The 20,570-nt window shown below is 35.0% G+C and overlaps 1 protein-coding gene across 2 annotated transcripts; it reads right to left on the bottom strand.

Annotated features, from left to right (window-relative positions):
* Positions 1-3,479: 3,479 nt before the first annotated feature.
* LOC149173956 (uncharacterized) lies at positions 3,480-7,388 on the bottom strand. 2 transcript variants are annotated; one of them, XM_089422501.1, is made up of 2 exons: positions 7,067-7,388; positions 3,480-5,357 (listed from the first exon to the last, which is right to left on the bottom strand). In XM_089422501.1, the coding sequence occupies exon 2, from the start codon at positions 5,261-5,263 to the stop codon at positions 3,956-3,958; it is 1,308 nt and encodes a 435-aa protein (XP_089278627.1). In that variant the 5' UTR covers positions 5,264-5,357; positions 7,067-7,388; the 3' UTR covers positions 3,480-3,955. The 2 variants fall into 2 exon arrangements, with proteins under 2 accessions (XP_089278627.1, XP_089278628.1); XM_089422502.1 differs by having other exon boundaries at positions 3,480-5,308.
* Positions 7,389-20,570: the final 13,182 nt, after the last annotated feature.

Here is a 20,570-nt window from a genome sequence, read left to right as displayed (position 1 = left end):
CTTAGCAAGCACCACAGTGACCTAGAATGCCATGTCTAGGTGGTTTATGAGCTATGCAACACGAAACATAGTGATTCATTCATCCACTGAGCCTCTCACTAACCACACAAACTTAGACAACAATAGAGTCCAGTGGCCTCACAAAACTCATAAGGATTTAACTCTTGCACATGGTTTTGTTTATAAGCTTAGATGTCACTTCGCCTTATGTTTCCAATCTCCAACTATGTCCACACACTCTAGCAATCAACAATACGTTCCCAACACCATTTTGTTGAGAATGCCAACACCAAAAACCCAGAGCGAGGGAGAGCTCACTCCCTTTAGCTGTGTCTTCCCATGTTCTTCCTAGCGTCTTGTCATGTGTCTAAGAGGTTGTAGACCAGTCTCCTCAATACATGAAGGGTACATGCACCATCCTCTACCTTTCTGCCCCAATCATATCTCATAACTTCAACTATCAAAAGGTGGCTCTCCCCATTCATGTCCCATAACTTAACAAAAATGATAAATTTATAATTAGAGAACATTCAATTTGGAAAAAATGTTTTAGTGAGGGTTCTACAAGCTATGCACACAAGTTACGAAGTTGAACCAATTAAAATTTGTTGGATTGTAAGCACAAACATGGGATATGAGCGTGAAAATTCTAGACTAACTACTACAAAATAAGAGAGAGGAGAGAATAAAATTACTAAGAAATAGTGATTAAGTATCCAAACAGGCAATTCAAATTACTCACGAAACTATGATATGATATTATCGTTGAACATGAATACAATAAATAGCTTCTCCAAGAAAGAAGAGCGATTTGAACTAGGTTGGGGTTTTCTTGTGCATGCACTTAGTTTATTTGTATAATAGATAGTAAATAAAAAATGGAGTGGGAGACACTAACTTAGAAAATTATATAATGATAGGATTAAGTAAAGGTAGTTGGAGTTAAAAATCATTTAGAATTGATGTAATAATCTTCACATGCATTAACCACCTTTACAAACTCCAAAAATAAAAGTCAATAGATAAGTTAGGTAGGTGAGTGGATAAAGTGGCTAGGTAAATTATCTCCAGAAATAAGAAAGGAAATTCATATTGGACCTTAAGGATAAGGAAATGCACAATATAGAGAGAAAAAACCATGTGATAGCCTAGTTAGTGCCCAACCATAGCCACATGTCTCCTTAGGTGTCAATCCTGCTAAAAATATACTTGCTAAAAATTATTGATGCAAATGTTAGGGAATGTCCAGTAGTCAATGAAAAGTGATCGAATGTGCCCCTAATGATGTACAGAAGAGGATCAAATGATGGCCTAAGTGAAGTCCTCATAAGGTCTCAATGAACTCTTGAATGCAATGTACCCAACAAAGGTTAGATTTTGAAAGAAGATCGTAGTCATATAATCTTTACCAAATTTTTTATTCTAGTCAATTTTTGAAAATGTAAGTTATCAAATTTTGAATTAATTTTGACAATTTAAATTATGAACTTCCATGTTTGAATATTATAATTTAGAACACTAAAAAAGAAAGTAAAAGCTATATGTCTTAAAAAGAAAAAGAAAAAGAAAAAGAACCAATTCAAAAATACAAACATGAAAATGTAAATTACTCTCAAGATAAAAATACAAACATGAAAATGTAAATTACTCTAAAGATAGATAGGGGATCAACTAAATATTTTACTAGAATTTAACAAGTGGAACTTTGTATTCAAAAGTGATTAATTACACTGAGTTAAAACTCTTATTCATTCTCATGTGAGTAGTTCAACTTCTAAATGACATTATTGCTAACTCATTCAAATTCAACTAATATAGAAACTTCATCAAGCTCAATATTATTACATCTAAATTTAAATAAAAACTCTTATTCATTCTCATGTGAGTAATTCAACGTCTAAATGACATGATTGCTAACTCATTCAAATTCAACTAATATAGAAACTTCATCAAGCTCAATATTATTACATCTAAATTTAAATAAAATTTGTGGTGTAATAAAAAGTTAAAAAATAAAATGAAGCTAGAATATTATAAGGAGGTGACCAACCTTATTTTGAGGTTCTTAAATATTATTACATTTAAATTTAAAGAAAATTTTGGAAATATATTTTAGTTTTCATTAGCACAAAGAAGTAAATCAACATTGCTAAAATATAAAGCAACTAGTCAACATTGCTAAAATATAAAGCGACTCTTGTGAGATACATAGTGAAACTTGGTGTTGAACAATTCCCAAAACATCATGGGATGTAAGAATATCTCATCTATACTAAGAGAGTTGAAGATAAAAGACAATTTCTTCTAAAATACCATACTTACATCAAAATTAAAACCCAATTTCAAGATATTTGTTATAATAATGGCATTCCTAACCTTCTAAACCATCAAAACTATGATAATCTTAAAATATTTTTCTTACTATTTTTTAATATAAAAATAATATTTCATAAAATTCTAAATTATCTTTATTTTTCAAAAATTCAATAAATCAACTACAATTTTACTAAATATTAATTTATTATAAATATCATCATAAATATTACAAATAATTTTAATCACTATATGAAACATTAAAAACAGCCATTAAAAAAAACTTGTTAATAAGATCATTGAACCATTAAGTCTTTTTATCACTGATATTACTCAAATGTTATCCTAGATTTATGTTTATATAAATTAATAAGATTGGGAAGGATTTTATTTTCTAATTGGCCAATCATGTTGAACGGACCAAAGAGACCATACAAAGCAACTTGAAGTTGACCTAAAAGATGGGCTTGGTGAGGGTGGAAAACATGGATAAAGACTTTGGAATGGAAAACATGGATAAAGACTTTGGAAAATATTTTGACAACTTCATCCACTTTGGCTTGACATTGAATTCCAAAGACACGACATTTTCGCATATGTTAATTGAGGAAAGAAAAACGAGTGCAATCTCAAACTCCCTAAGTCAAAGGAACATTCTCTTTAAAATTCACAATGCACAAGGGCTGTGATATGAGGTAAGAGCCATTCTCTTTTTTTTGGAAGAGAGTTCTGAAATAAATAAAAAACTCTAAAAATGTCTAGAATGATTACTTTTTTATAAACTTTTTACATCAAATTCAAACAAATGATAATAAAATTTGTCGCATAACACATTTCTTAAAACAATATCATAACTTCAACAACTCTATTCTAATCCTCTTTAAATATTTTGACTATAGCTTAGAAAAAAAACACTTTTACTTTGTCAGTTACATACATTATTGTTTAAAGATCTTATCGAAATTGTCATATTATTTTTTAATCAACATTTATTTTTTATTTGGAAAAATAGTACTATTGGCATGAAAAGTAACTCCCCTAGAAGTGCTACTTTGACAAATTCTTATAAAGATGATATGACACTGTCAGGCCCTTTATTTGATAGTCAACGAGCTGCACTCAATTTTCAAATTGTTGTAACGCCTTTCCATCATTCGTCAACGAGGTGCACTCAATTTTCAAATTTTTATTAAAAAAAGCAAGACTGGTACCAACTATTTCAAAAGGTTGAACTAAATTGATCCTTTCGGATCATGGTCAATCATGGTACATGTTAAAAGTTAAAAGGGATGACATCAAGGACTATGATGCTAAAAATGATACAGTGGAAAAATAGGTGCAGCCTGCAGGTTTGACAATTGTGGAGATCAGCGTCCCACACAGTCATCCCATCTAGAAGTTGAGGTTGTGGAGATCAGCGTCCCACACAGTCATCCCACCTAGAATTTGAGGTTAAGTGTAATGCATAGCAGAAGCATGACAGTTAAATAGGGTTAGATTGAACACTATTTTAGAAATATTTATGGTGGGCATGATATATTCCAGCTACAAATTCACAAATACAGAAATCATTCTCTTAAGTCTGGTATATCCAACAAAATAAATCAACTGATTCATAAAGAATAATAATAAGCAATGGGATTCAAGTGCCTTTCTTCCTGTTGGCAACGGTGGCATGAGAGTGATGAAGATGATATGCAGATTGTTGTTTCTTTTCTCTCCTGGAGAAGAAGCGAAAGAGACCACCACCGCCAATCCACCCGCCTCCTCCATAGCCAATGCACACAGACACATTCACCACCGGACTCACCTTCATTCCTTCAACTCCCATGGAGTTGTTAGCCTTGGGGAGCACTGATCCCTTGGCCATCCGCTTGCTTAGTGGGGAGTCCAAGGTGGCAGCCTTTGCTGCATTACTACTGCACCTCTCCAAGTTTCGAACCATGAATCTCCCGTTCCCACCAACCCTTCCAGTAGTCCGTTGACAGCTCTTACTCCCTCTCATTCTCGATGTTGGAATTCCAGGACTGCCCAATTTAACTCTGTCAGCAGTCCGTTTGACCTTTGTTTCTTCTTTGCCGTCTTCTAACTGAAATCTGGGCTTCAATTCACCAAGGCATCGTGGGTCAGGTTGGACTTTATTGCTTATTCTCCGTGCCTCTAAGGGTTTCGAATCTTCGACTAGGACTGGAACGTCAGTGTCTCTATGTTTAGAGGTTGCGGCCTTGTATTTATGTTCTGCTGTAGACTGAATTCTGGAACATGGTAAGGAGCAAAACAAACATCTTCCCTTCATTTCCAAGTCTGCGCTGCAACTCCTTGAAAATGGGCACAGGGATTTTGTGGGAGAAGTTTGCTGCTTTACATTATCACCCGATCCATCTCGATTATCTACTTCAGAGTTCTCTGCACGAGCATTTTCCTTGGTGCTTAACTTAAAAATGATATCCCTCCACTTATTAGGAGGTTTATGACATAAGGACTTGCAAGCAACATTTCCCCAACAGTTGCTCGCTATCTTTGAAGGAGGAGAGGAGATGGATCGAACCGGTGACCGACACCTTGAGATTTCAAGACTGAGATGATGAGCAATGGTTACAGGTTGGCCTTCAAGAGGACCGTGAATTAGAGGCAAAATTTTGCCATCCACGAACAATTCATCGGCAACAGGTAGCAGCGTTTCTCCTGTGCTTGTATTCCAACGACCATCGTCGTTATTATTATTACTACTTATAACACAGAACTCAAAGTCTGTGTCATAACTAACATTTGCAGCATCTTCTCTTTTCCGTTTCTCCGGTGAAATCCCGTCCATCTGCGAGAGATTGAGGGAGAATGAAATTCTAGGGCTCTGTCTATCGTCACTTGTAGTGTCGGTCTGCGAGAGGTCGAGAGTAAATGACATGCGAGGGCTCTGCCAACCATTTCCAATCTCCAAGTAGGCTGCCATTGCGCGTTTAACTGACTACAATTCTTCAAACTCTGCTCGCCGGATCTGAATGAAGCAGAGCTGACTACAATTCTTCAAACTCTGCTCGCCGGATCTGAATGAATCAGAGCAAGCATGTGTCAGCGACATTTTAACGGTAAAAACCTTTTTGGATAAAGCACCAAACCATTACAGATAGGCGTTGACAACCTTATATGGTGATTTTTTTTTGTCATATTACCTTGAAAAGCTCCTTAAATATTAAAATGTGGAGAGTTTAGAATTCACTAACAAATTCCTATCAGAGCCTTATGATTCACTGACAAATTATTATCCGAATATGGGCAAATTAGATAAAGAAAATAAAAAGAAAAATTTCCAAAATAGGTAACAGATAAGCTAAGGCTTACCTGTAAAAATATTTGCGAATGTAAAATTACATAAGAAAATAAAAACATAAACCTTCCAAAATAGCTAACAAATAAGCTAAGGCTTACCAATATAAATACTGTAACATATTTGCTGATGTAAAAGACATTAGAGATAGGTATTAACTAATTGTTTGGGAGTTTTTGGTAGAAATCTGGTAATTTTTTTTTAAGTTATATTATCTTGAAAAACTTTTTGAGGATTAGAATGTGGAGAGTTTATAAGTTATAAACAAATTTTTATTTTATTATGATCAAATTAGATTGGAAATAAAGGAAGAAAATCTTTAAAATTTGTATTTTATTATGAGCAAATTAGATTGGAAAATAAGGATGGAAAATTTCCAAAAATTTATAACAAATAAATTAAGAGTTACACATATAAATATTGGAACAGATTTGCTAATATAAAAAACTCAGAAAGTATGATTCAAATTTTCATTTCGTCTTAATCATTCTACATTTAAATTTTTTTGATCAGAATTTAACAAAACATTTTTATTTTTTAAAGTTACACAAAACTACATGTTCAACATATCCACTGTATCACCCCATATCCTGATACTATCAAGAGTTGAACCGATCATCTCAATACTTTAGAAAACTAGAACAAACTAAATTATGTAAACTTTACAAAACTCAACATATCCACTGTATCACCCCATATCCTGATACTATCAAGAGTTGAACCGATCATCTCAATACTTCAAGAGTTGAACCGATCATTTCAATACTTTAGAAAACTAGAACAAACTAAATTATGTAAACTTCACAAATCGAACTTTTAGGAAATTTGAAAAGAAAATACCAAAAAAACCCTAAAAAATACACTAGAATTTTAGGAAAACCCTAAAAAATTTCCTCAGAATCTTCCTCCGACATGAGTAAGAAAAACGGTACTGTTAGTGGTACTTCCTCTGGTTTCGAAGTTACAAGACCAGGGAAAGATTACCAGCTACAGCAAGACTAAACCATGTTGAGGGTTTATCTCTGGAAAGCTCAAGCACACAAAACTATCGTATAATGTAAAAAAAAGAACAGATCAAAACGCTTAAAAAACGGCAGCGTTCAATGACAGTGCTAAAGAGGCTTCACTGAAAGTTGCGCGTTTCAAGCGTGTTGCTCTTTATTATTTTAATAATGAAAGGCACTAGAAATTAGAGTTTGCACACAAGAAAGCCGGAACGCCATGAAAACAAGTGCAAAATAGAAAATTTTCATAGAAAAGGGTCTCTGGGAGTCACTATTATGGAAATTTGTGCAGAAAAAACCATCCAGAATTGCGAATCAGTACCAAAATACGTACCAGGATGACATACTTGATTAGCTTTGTGATGCGTGAAATGCAGTTTGATGATTGACATCCAATATACATAAATATAAATAGGCAATATACCTGTTTCAAACAAACGGGCAGGCAACGCTGCAATAATTTGCTACCCTCGATTTCTTCATACACGGCGTGATCCCATCTACCCTCTGTAACTTCTGTTCGCCCGTGTTCTGTTGGGAATCTAAACATTTATGTATGGCCTACTTACCAACCTGCGTGTCAGACATTTCGACGAAGTGCTCATTGCTCATCATCTGCATTCTGAAGCGCTCGGACGGACCTCTCGTGAGTACCCTTACTGTTTGTTTACTCAGAAGTCAGCATCTATGAGGGAATCCAAGGCCGTGGCCATGCATTGATTACTCCGGTTGCGCCAAGACTCCAATTTCACTGCAAATCTAATGTGATGTGATAGGGCAGTGCATTTCAACTCCTACAGAATTTTTTTCTCCTCGTGATCGCTACATTTCACCAAAACTATTTTGACTCGCGGTGATTCTTATCTTACTGTTTCACGGGAAAAAACAGTGTATTCTGGTGAAGTATCCGTATGTCCGCAAGATATATGTTTCTTGTGCTTTTTTATTCCACGAGGCAGAGCATTTAGTTGGCAACGTTCAACTATTTATATTACAAAATCCAGAATCATTGAAATAAGCTCAGTTTTGGAAAACTTTTCCAAGTATTTATTCTTAATCCAAGTCATGTGCATGTGAAGCATCATCTAGTAATTGCTTTAAAAATTTATATCGACTTCCACTTGTAAATTAAATGGGAAGATCTCCAAATAGCGAACGTTTAATTTCCTGCATGTTCAGCCATGGTAAATAACTTTTATTAAAGTAATTATTTTATAAACTAGTATTTTTAACAAGAATGCAGTAATTTGAGAATTTGTCCACTATTTTGATGAGGATGTTTTATTGTGACTTTGAAATTGGTAGAAGTGTGTGTTTTAGGAAAAAAGGGTATGAATCTTTGCATCATGATGTTTTATGATGATGTTTTTGAAAGAGTGCACTTGAATTTTTGAATATTGAAGAATTCAAAATAGTTTTAAAAAATTAAAAGGAAATGATGTATATTGATATAAAAATTATTCAAAGTTATAAATGATGTGGACAATTAAAATAAAACGAAGTGGTTATAGGAAGGACTAAAAGACAAAAAGAGCTTGGGTTTTTGAAAAAGAGCATGTGAATTTTTGAATATTAAAGAATTCAAAATAGTTTTAAAAGAAAATTATCTGTATTGATATAAAAATTATTTAAAATTATAAATGATGTGGATAATTAAAATAAACAGAAGTGGTTATAGTAAGGAATAAAAGACAAAAAGAGTTGTTTTTGTTATAAAATTTGTCTTGTACACTTGTAACATCATGCTAACATACTTGTTTTTCTTAATGATTTTAGTTTAATAGCATATAGTAGAACAATGTGCTTTAAATATCTTATGAAGTAGGTTGTAAATGGTCAATAGTAAAAATATTATAAAAACAGGCTGAATCTATAATTTATGGAGAAAAAGATATGGTGTACAAAGTACATAGTCATGGAGTGCATACATATATTGACTATGTCATCATGTTATAAGTATATGGAATAATTACTAACACTAGAAGATTTAAAAAGTGTCAAATTTGTGAATGTAAAAGTAAATCTTGTTTCTTTTTCAATGTAGCAATGTAAGCAATATTCTTCATTTTGCGTTCAAATAAAAGGATGATATTAGCAATGTTACAAATGATTTGATGTGTGCTATTATGGTGAAGGTTAACTCTTGCCTTTCAACTTTTCTGATCTTTATGGTTCTATTGGAAATGGTTAGGCCCTAGGATTTATGTGTAGTAAAGGACTATACCATCTTGGGTGGGATATGTTTCTTATGGCCATGATTTATGGGCGGAATTGATACAATATTTTATTTGATTATGTATCAAGCTCCACAACATATGCTAACAAGTTTAGAGGGATGCCATGCTTTTTTGCATTATTCATTGTTGAAAGAATTTGCCTATTATACCATAAGAACAAAACATTTGTTGCAAAATGGTGTACAAATGCATCAAAGGCTATTACATTCTTTTTGTAAAGAATGATGCTTTTGTTCAAGATTGAAGGATATTTCAATCTCATTGTAGTGAAGTTGCATTCCTACATTCTTTTTGTAAAGAATGATGCTTTTGTTCAAGATTGAAGGATATTTCAATCTCATTGTAGTGAAGTTGCATTCCTAATGTTTGTTAATAGGTGGTGGAATGGATTCATAAAAGGAAATTTTACAAAGCTATAATAATGGTGAAGAAATTACAAAAATGCATGTCACGTCATTTAATGCTAGCGCATTTGTCTCCGCACACACTAACCAATCAACTTCTTTATGAGACATTATCTAAATAATGCTAACTATAGGCACAAGGTATATATCTAGGTCTACTCTATATAAACAAAAAGAGGGGTATCTTTACAAATGCTAGTGATCAAATCATAAATTTACTAGGGTCCTAAAATCAAAGTTAGATCTATGTATACATAGATACTATGTGCAACCAAAGGACTTCACAACTCTCCTCTCTACTTAAAGGAAGGTAATACATTAACATAGCTAACATTAATGCAGGTGAAATAAAACATTAACTTCTTAGTACCAATCACTTTTAAATAGTCTCAGTAAAGTTAACACTAACACCAGATATATTTGCTATATCTACACTCATGAACTAAACTCTTATCCATTAACACTAATTATTTAATATTAAAATAAATAAATTTAAAATTTCATTAAATTATTAATTTAATTCAATAATCAAAATAATTTTATTAAAAAATTTAAAGAAATATATTTTTAAATTTTTAAAAAAACTATCATTTAAATAAACCATTATATTACTATAATATCTTTTAATTCATAATAATTAATTAAAAAACCATTCCCCAAACTACCATAATTTTTTTAATTCAGAATAATTAATTTAAAGAAACATATTTTACCAAAGTAAGTGCAGTGAGGGATTGACTTAATAAATGCGTGAGGGATTGACTTATCATTTAGTTATTGAAATATTGTCTTACTCTCCAAATACCTAGTACCTATGATGAATTTAATAATCTAAACTTAACGGATTTAAGTTGCATTATTTCACAAAGGTAAAGGATTTCTAGTAACCCTTAATTCTTTTTTAATCATTATTTAATTCTTTTTCAATCATTCTTTAATCATAAAATTAAGTCAGTTTGTTTTGTTTTTTTTCAGATTGATTATAAAAGGAAGATTTCTTCATCCAAAATTATAATAATGGTATTAACATTTCTTTCTCATTTGGATTTGTTTTATTTTGGAGGGTTTACGATTCTTATTAGTATAATCTTTACGTGAACCATGTTGCTCTTTAACATGTAGTTATAGGTAAGCAACGGGGTATTTTAACATGAATTTTTTTAATTCTATTTACTTTATATTTTTATGTGCTTGTTAAGTGAGCTCCCCCAAAATGGGTTGTTTTATTTTGGAGATTAATAGTTAAGTGGTTATCCATTTTTAATTAAATTTAGGATTTTTAGAATATTAAATTTAATTAATTTTTTCATTTTAATTTTCAATTATCATATAACTAAATCACTTTCTCTCGTTAATTGGTTTTTACTGGGTTTAACATTTTTATTATTATTTTTATTATTTTTTTTTCTATGGGCTTCACTTTGCATTGGAGACAAGGATATTGGAGTTGAAGGGGTGTTCCTCAATGCCACCATGGTTTTCTTATTAATGCAAAGTTTATGTTATGTGGGATCCCTCTTATGTTTATGATTTAATGGAATCTATGGCGGTGCAATTAAGGGAAAGTCTATGCTATGTGGGATCCCTCTTATGTTCATGATTTAATGGAATCTATGGCGGTGTAATTAAGGGTGCAGTGGGAATTTAACTCTTCTTCATGTCTCATCTTAATCACAATAAGAAAGGAAAGCATGGCACCAATTTTCAAAAAATTGTGAACTTAATGCAACCATAATTATCAATCAAATCAAATTTATAATGTTGCTTTCTTCAACATTTTCATGATTTACTATTAATTTATGGAGTTTTCTCCATTTACACCCAGATGTTTCATTTATGTGTGGGAATTTGATTATGTTGCTGGATAATGCTATTTGTTTGAAAAAGAGATTCCAAAGCTCCTATACAAGCTTCTCTTGTATTACTATCATTTCATGATTTTTAGATTCCATTCTTTTCTTTCTTTCTTCTTCATTGACATTTCTCATATGTTAAGTTTGTGACACCCCTTTCATTAACCTAAATTTTCTAATGTAATTAAAAAAATATAATGCTAGGGTTTCAACATTAATGTTATGATGTCAAACTCTATTATATGATATAATGTTTATTTTTATTATAAAAAATGTTAGAGTTGAAGAAATGGGACAACCAACAGATTATGATGCCTTGGGGAGGGGGAAAACTTGACTTAAGAGGAAAAATATACCTCAGGTGAATGTTTCCCTTCGATGTGATGGTTAGTCTTCCAAAGTAGCTGAAAGTTTGACAAGATGAAGGGTCAAGGTGTGATTATAAAAATAAGAGGGAGGATCAATCAAAGAGTTATTCTTCTCGGTTCTTAAGCTTCTTGTTTTTTTCTCTGTTATTACTTTCTCATACATCTCCCTCTCTCACTTAAAATTTGAATTTGCAAAGGGATTGGTCAAACAACACAAACATGTTCAGACCTTATGATTGGTTAAGAGTTATGAGTGACATCTTATGTGATAAGAAGAAAATATATTGCAACACTTTTTCTTCGGACTAGATGGCTCTAAAGAATATGGATGGTCCTTGTTATGTGTGGCACATAAAGAACTAAAGAGGGGAAGGCAAAGGAATTGATCCTGGTGGCTCCATAAACACTCAGAATTTAGAAGTGGCTTTGGAAAATCTCAAAATTCAAAGTTACTAGATTGAAGTGAAACTAGAGTCAAATTGAAGATCTTGGTGCAAGCTTTCCAACTATTGACACCTAATCATAAGGATTGGGTGAACAACTGTAATTAGTGTAAATAAATAATAAAGAAAATGGAGAGCCATCGGGAGATGAATTGAACAATCACTCCCTCTTGTATATACTAATAAACAACCTGAATGAATAATATGATTACATTTGAGGAGTTACCTCCTGGTCTGACATGGTATCAGAACCAACGCCACTTTTGGCTTCCCTCTCTGCTTTGTAACTCCCTTCTGCCTATTTTGCAGAACTGACCTCTTGCAACCACTCCACAGGTGTGCCTCTCTCAAGAATTTGATAACCGTTCTATAGGTTTTCCCCTCTCTCGCAACTGTTTCCCCTCTCTGGCAACTGCTGCAGACGTTCGGCTGGTTATGTGAGGCAACTGCTCCATAAGCACAGTTGAGGTATCACTCTCACACCTGCATGCATGCTTCCTACTGATATACCTCTCATGGTTTCATCACTCTCTTGGTTTCATAGTGTTAATGCGATGAATGAAATTCTCTTATGACTGTGTATCTGCGTTTCGGACCCTAATTAGGTATTTTTCGCTGTTCATACATTTTATTTATAAATCACAGTTAATTAGTGTTAAGCGTTAATACTGAGTTTAAGCACTAAACCTTTCCTTAAGTGCCTTTATTAAAAGTATGAATTAAGCATGTGGGTGGTATTGATAAGTGGGAAGCAGTATCTTGCGCACCCTAAAGGCTGTAAACGGTATTCCTAAAATTCACGTGATTAACCTTAGCGGGCGACACGTAGCATGGGAAAACCACTTTTTTCGCGCGCTCTCGACCTGATATCGGTCGTGTAAGATTTCACGCGATATTGCGTGACAACTGTTTGATTGGACGGGTCACATCGGCGCTGGAGATCGTCCGTGTTAGTTGGTGGGCGGACGACGCGATATCTGTTAGATCTGGAGAAGTGAGATCAACGACGCGGATTGAAGCGCTTGATAAAAGGAGAAGTCAACGAGGGACCAACAGTGATTGATCAGATAAGTGGGACCCTCAAGGGGAAAATCCACGCACAGAACTGGATTTAAGCGCAATTGATTGGTTACAAAGTTAACCAGTGGTCAAATTACAGACTACCACCTCATTTTTGTCAACCTCTTGCGTCATTTTTTTTTACTAGCAGAAGAGAGATTTTTTACACAGTACACATTTTTAAAATGCACTCATTGATATCTATTGTGGGAGTGGTTCTCAATGGGAAGGAGAACTATCCTAAGTGGTCTCGGAAAATCAAACACACTCTCATTTTTAATGAGTTGTGGAAAGGAGTGTGTGTTGGAAACGGAGACAAAGAGCCATAACAACCTACCTTAGACAAGGAATTTGCCATTTGGGAAAATAGGAATAGTAAGGCTTATGCATTGACTGCAACATCAGTAAATGAAGAGGTGAGTCGCCATATTTCATCATTTTCAAATGCTTTCGAAGCCTTACAAAAACTGAAGGAACTCTATGACTCATACTCTGCACTTGAAGTTGTTCAACTCATGATTAAATTGTTCACCCTCGAATTACAAAATGATGGTCCTCTTGCCATTGCATCAGAAGTAAAATCTATTATCCATGATATCAAATTCACTAATGTTGAACTGAACATTCCTCCAATAGCTTTTATCAAGGTACTTTATCCCACTTACTCAAATTATCTTGAGTCATTGCAAGCAAATGGAAACCTTAAAGATATTACCTTTGACTCCCTTGTGAAAAAATTTGTTGAAAGAGAGAAAGCTTTTGGGAAGAAGACATCTCCTCAGTCTTCTGAAGAGGCTATGTGCCTTGCACATAGAGAGAAGAATCTTGCTCAAGATTCTTTGAGAGGAAGAGGAAGAAATTTCAAAGGCAGGGGGGGCATACACTCTTAAGGAGAAAAGTCAGATTTGTACTGTATACACTGCAAAAGAGATGGATCACATGATGCATCCACATGCAAGTTGCCTTGAGACAAAATTGAGTATGAAAAAAACCAACCCAAGGGTAAAACTAATGACAAAGGAAAGGTATAGCACCTGAATTTGCTCACTATGTTGTGGCACACTATAATATTGGAGTAAATGAATGCTTATTTAATGCTTCACTTGCTTCTTGGGAAAATGATTGGTTGCTTGATTCAGAAGCAAATTGCCTTATGACTTTTAGAAGAGATTTTTTTGAATAATTCACTGACAATGTTGATGGAGCAATATACTTTGCAGAAAAATCAAAACTCAAGCCATCAAGGCTTGGTACAATCAGGCTTAAATTGCTTGGTCTTCCAGACTTTCTTTTGCATTATGTTTTATATCTCCCACAATTGAGGAGAAACTTGTTGTCCTTGGTCCACATCCGCCAGCAAGGACACTCCATTCATATGTTTGATGGCAAGCTTGAGGTGAGAAAAGCATTAGACCACTCACTTGTCATGACGGGGATAGAAGAAGAAAGGCTTCTCAAGCTGCAGGGTACCTCTGCTTGTGCACAAAATTTCTCATACAATTCTCATTATGAAGAAGGTACATTTCCATCAAGTTTATTATGGCATGCTAGCTTTGGACACTTGAACTATGATAGCCTCTGCTTGTTGAAGAAAAATGGTGTTACTGGTTTGCCTACAATTCCTAGGAAACTTAAGCAATGTGATGCTTGCATTCTAGGAAAGCATAGAAAACAGTCTTTTCATGATTCACATTCCAGAGCACATAGAAAACTTGAACTCATTCATTCAGATTTATGTGGTCCAATGTCTGTTCCTTCTGCAAATAGAAATAAATATATGATGACATTTATTGACGACTACACCAAAATCTGTTGGGTTTATTTATTGAAGAACAAATATGATCCTTTTCAAACATTCAAGAACTTTCATACATGGATTGAAAATGATTCACAATCTCATATTGGCTCTATTCGCACTGATAATGGAAAACAATACACTTCAAATGAATTTGAAAACTATCTTTGCCAACATGGGATCAAACATCAAACAACTGTGCCTTATAATCCCCAACAGAACGGAGTAGTTAAAAGAATAAATAGGACAATCTTAAATATGGTGCGCTCCATGATGTTTTTCAAAAATGTAAAAATGATGTTTTGGGCTGATGCAGTTCTACGTGCTATATATATAAAGAAACAGATGTCCATCTAATGCTATTAGAAACAAGACTCCTTTTGAAATGTGGTATGGGCACATTCCTTTGGTAAAGCATCTCAAGGTCTTTGGTTCCACATGTTATGCCTTGATACCAAATGTACATAGAAACAAACTTGGTGCAAGAAGTCGTAAGTGTATCTTCCTGGAGTATTCAAACACCTCCAAAGCATACTGTCTCTATGATGCAGTCAATAAAAATTTTGTTGTATCTAGATATGTAATCTTTCTTGAATCATCCAAAACTGACAATGTTGTTGAGTGGCAACTTGATCGCTTGGATAGATTCACAAATGCAAAATCATTTCAAAAATTTGATAATTAGATTCCACATCTTGAAGGGGGGATTCCTATACTAGATCAACCTGTGGAATCTTCTTCTGAAACACTCTCTCCCCTGCATGAAACTCCAACAATATACTTTGAGTGATGTGATTGACAGAATTGGGAGACTCATTCTTGATTCAGTCCCAACTCAATCAATGGAGCAGCCTGGACCATCTCAGAAAGGTCCCCCAAAGTGGCTAACAAAGACACTTGAAAGTGTTCATCCTAATGAGGTTGGAAAGTAGGAACTAGAAATTCAACTCGAGAAAATGGAGGTGATGTAGATGACTCTGATTCACTTGTTTATATGGATGTTTCTTATGATTGTGAATTGAATTTGTCTATAGATTTTGAATCAGATTCCTTCAAAGAAGCTGCTTCTCATGATGAATGGAAAGAAGCAATGCAAAAGGAGTACGATGCCTTGATAAAGAATGGCACTTGGAAGCTGGTTGATCCTCTATTGGGAATCAAACCAATTGGCTGCAAGTGGGTCTACGAGAACAAGTATAAAGCTAATGGCTCACTTTACAAGCACAAAGCCATGCTTGTGGCAAAATGTTTTGCACAGAAGGAAGGGGTCAATTATGAGGAGAATTTTGCCCCCACAACAAAATGGGCTACCATCCAGACACTCTTTTCCCTAGCAGCTCAGAATGGTTGGAAAGTCCATAAAATGGGTGTAAAAAACCGCTTTCTTGAATGGAGATATAAAAGAGAACTTTTTTATGTCGCATCCCGAAGGATTTGCTATAAAAGGACATGAACATAAAGTATGCAAACTTGTGAAATCCTTGTATGGCCTCAAACAAGCACCACGAGCCTGGTATGAAAAACTAACTGAGCATCTTCTAAAACTCAATTTCAAACATTATGATCTTGATGATGCAACTTTGTTTGTCAAGAAGGTTAGCAAAACAGTTGTATATCTTGTGGTATATGTAGATGATCTTTTGATGACAGGGAATAATGAGAGCTACATTGCATCCATAAAGAAGGAATTGAGGAAAGGTTTTGAAATGACTGATTTGGGCTATGTTCATTACTATCTTGGTATTGAAGTAACTCAACATCCGAAGTCCATATTCCTTTCTCAAAAGAAGTACATTGGAGATTTGTTGAACAAGTTTGGCATGACTGAATGCAATCCTCTAACTACTCCAATGGAACAAAACTTAAATCTCACATCCATTGAAGGAAAAGAATTTGAGGATGCAACAAAGTATAGATAGCTTGTAGGAAGTCTCAACTACCTAACTACTACCAGACCAGACATTTCGTTTGTTGTTGGAATCCTCTCTCGGTTTATGCAAAAGCCTTGTGAGGGACATTGGTCTGCTGCAAAAAGAGTTGTAAAGTACTTGAAGGGAACTCAAGACTTTGGAATCAAGTATACATAGGTGGGCGATTTCAGCTTGATTGGATACTCTGATTCAGACTTCGATGGAGACAAAGAAACTGGGGTATCTACTTCGGGTTATGCCATGAGTCTTGGACCAGGAGCAGTCTCTTGGAGATCACGCAAACAATTAGTTCCAGAAGATTCCACAACAGCGGCAGAATATGTCACAACAGCTGAATCAATAAAATAAATTGTGTGGCTCGAGAAAATTTTGGAAGATTTGTAGGTAAAAAAAGCACAATTGACTCCACTCATGATTGACAATACCTCGGAAATAAAGTTGGCCAAGAACCCAAAGTTCCATGATCGAACAAAGCACATAAATACAAAATATCATCTGATTCAACATCATGTTGAGGCCAAAACAATCCATCTTCACCATTGTTCCACTAATGAGCAGATTGTAGACATCTTCACCAAAGCACTTGGAAGAGAAAAGGTTGAAAGATTCAGAACGATGCTTGGACTCACCGACATCCCTTTAGATTAAGGGGGGCAATGTTGACACCTAATCATAGGGATTGGGCGAACAACTATAATTAGTGTAAATAAATAATAGAGAAAATGGAGAGTCATTGGGAGATGAACTGAACAATCACTCCCTCTTGTATATAATAATGAACAACCTGAATGAATAATATGATTACATTTGAGGAGTTACCTCCTGGTATGACACCAACGTTGTGAACGACACCTCAATATGAGTTCATATGTGAAAGTTATGGCTCATTAACGTTTTGGTCAAACTAGACCCAGTGGTAGCCACTAATGATGCAACAAACTTGGAATTTACCAGTAGACGGATTCCGACCACTGGAACGAGTGATTTTTCGGCCTCTTTTATTTTCCGGTGACCATTAAAAACCAGTCGGATTTTTTTTAAAAATATGTTCATTTTTAATAAAAAAAACAAATTAATATAAAACAGGTGGCATGTTGCCACCCTCGCCACCCCAACTAAAACATTATATATTAATATATATGGGTGGTGGGTGGTCAAACCGTGCCACTCCTAGTGCATTACATTGGCCCAATGACCACACCCATTAAATAGGGGCTGACAGGATTCAAACTCGCCAAGCCTACCAGATGGCCCGTCCACAGGTATCCCCATATGTAACAACCACCAAAAAAAAAATGCGCCGAAACTAAAATAGCGGCAAACTAAAATGAATAGTCCCCATTTGGGAGCCGCGGGGAACAAATCACAACAATTTGCCAAGTGGCCTAACGGGCCTACATTGAAACTATTGTCAAGTAAAAGGTATAAAAACTTGCATTGCCCTGTCGATTGGGGGAATGAGCAAAGACAAAACTAGGTACAGGCATGTTTTTCAAGACGAGTATATTCCAAGGGAATACTCCTTGGAATATTCCATGCAGAATCAGTGAGGAATGTAAAATATTCCCAGGAGGGAAAATTTTCAAAGTGACATAATCATTCCAATTTTATACTCAAACGAACGAGAATTTCACTACGAGTTTGATGGCGTGATTGGTTTTTTTATCTGAGCAGAGGAATTTCAGTCAACTCATAGAGAGAAATCTTTGTGGAATCTAAAGATTCCCTTGGAGGCTCATTTTTGATAGAGGCATAATGATGTCGACTTTATAGTCATTTTTCTTAGAATTTCGCAAGGAACATAATGGTGTAATCAAATTTTTCATATGAGGAGTAGATATTCAATCAACTTGCAGAGAGGAATCTTTGTGGAATCTTGAGGAATCTAAAAGATTCCCTTATGACCGATTTTTGACAGTTTTAGAACCAGGCCGACTTTATACTCCAATTACTCAGTTTTTCAGAAGGAGCACAATCGTAGACTCAGAATTATCATATGAGCATAAAAACTCTAGTCAACCAGCAAGAAGGAATATTTGGGGAATCTTTGATATTCCCGAGGGTCTAGATTTCGACAGTGTCAGAAAGGGGTCGAGTTTACAGTCATTTGACACAATTTCGTGCCACAAATTCAATGGTGCAGTCAATTTCTTCAATCAAGCCATGTATTTTCAGGCCATCCCCGGAAATGGAGGTATATGATGTAGTGAGGCCATGTATTTCTTTTGATTTGGTGAGATGATGTTTTTGATGTTGTGATCCTTGTTCACCATTCTATTCGAGGATACTTATATGCCACTTCATGTGAGAATTAGATATCTTGTCATTCGAAAGGAGGGCCCATATGAGTGAGAGTTCTTGTAGGAGAATGTCTCACGGAGAGAAATGCCACTCTAATTGTGGGGGTTTATCCTTGTAATGAAAAATAATACACCATGTACTCATCATCGTCTTGCAGCATTTAATGAAGTGACATCCCACTCTTGACACTGGGCTTGGAGACAAAACCTACATTGGTTGAACTCCATTATCAATGTTTGTGTGTGATTTGATTTGATGGTTGTCATTACGTTTCCTCTTTTTTAAAGTATGCATATGTCATTTTTCATACTCTTTCACATGCAATTCTACTAACGTCATAGGATCAAAAAATGTTGGTTAATTCCAGTCGTAGAGAGAATCCAGATCAAGTTTAGTATCAGAGTGTCTTCTTGCTGATGCGAATTGCGAGTGTGAATGATTGGACATGCAACTAGAAAGAAAATGGAGGATGAATGAGATCTCTACGAGGCCTTCTATAGGATGGCCAACATAGTAGATTTAATGTATGCATATTATGAGGAGAAAATGGCAAGAAAGGGATAAGAGAAAGAAAGACTAGAGGATGATGCTCCATCTACCTCCTTGAGTGAACATTCTTCTTCTTCACCATCTTCACATCATTCAGATGAGGAGATCAATCAAAGCCTTCAAGCAGAGAATGATGAATTGAGGAGACTTCTACGAGAAGAAAAAGAGGAGAAGAAGAGATTTCAGTTTCAGTTACGAGCCATGGAAGAGGCCTTGGAAAAGTTGAAGTGCAAGGGAGGCTTAGAGAAGCCATCATCACCTACATTAGAATAAACAATTGAGGTAAACAATGTTGATCATTCTTCAATTTCATTTTCACATGACGTTATTTATGTTCGTAGCCTTGAGGTACCCATTCCAGGAACCAACATGAGACTCCTTACCAAGATGGGATACACTGAAGGAGAGTGCTCAAAGATAGAAAAAACCTCCAAGGAATTGCCAAAGCCATTGGGGAAAGAGGATGATTGGAACACATCACAATCCTCCCATGACAATGCACATTGTAGAGGAATACTTAAGGCAAGCGCTCATCACTAGGATTGCACCAGAGGCATCCAAAAGAGGTATAAAAAGTCTCAGTATTCTAAAGTTAATTTTGATTACAAGCATATTGTTAATGATGAGCACAAATCATGGTGTAGAAAACCATGTAGTTTTTGTGGCTTTCATAACCACGTCATTTTCAAGTGCTGGAAGAGAATAGCAACCAGAAAAAGGACGAGATGTGAAAGGCCTTCTCTACATCAAGGAAGGAAGAAGGTTAAGCAGTTCTAGAGGAAGAAGACTTTTTGCAAACATTGCAATAGAGGTGGAAATCAAAGAGACATATTGGAGGCTCTATCCAGAGTAGCGTCTCAAGGACATAATGCCCGTGTAGGAACCAAGCAGTGGAGATGTTCAACAAGAAAATGTACCACAGGGAGATGACCCATTCACTTTGATGAGTGAGAGATAGTCTTACTAGATATAGTAGCTTGTCATGGAT

The sequence above is a fragment of the Pinus tabuliformis genome, chromosome 4_1, assembly GCF_031772625.1.
Source record: "Pinus tabuliformis cultivar Carrire ecotype Pingquan chromosome 4_1, CPIR1, whole genome shotgun sequence".
NCBI lineage: Eukaryota > Viridiplantae > Streptophyta > Pinopsida > Pinales > Pinaceae > Pinus > Pinus tabuliformis.
Note: the sequence above shows the minus strand (reverse complement) of the source record. Positions and strands in the feature narration are given on the sequence as shown.

What these genes read in the sequence shown, in the direction of transcription:
- LOC149173956 (XM_089422501.1), bottom strand. Translation starts at nt 5,263, where the DNA reads ATGGCAGCCTACTTGGAGATTGGAAATGGTTGGCAGAGCCCTCGCATG.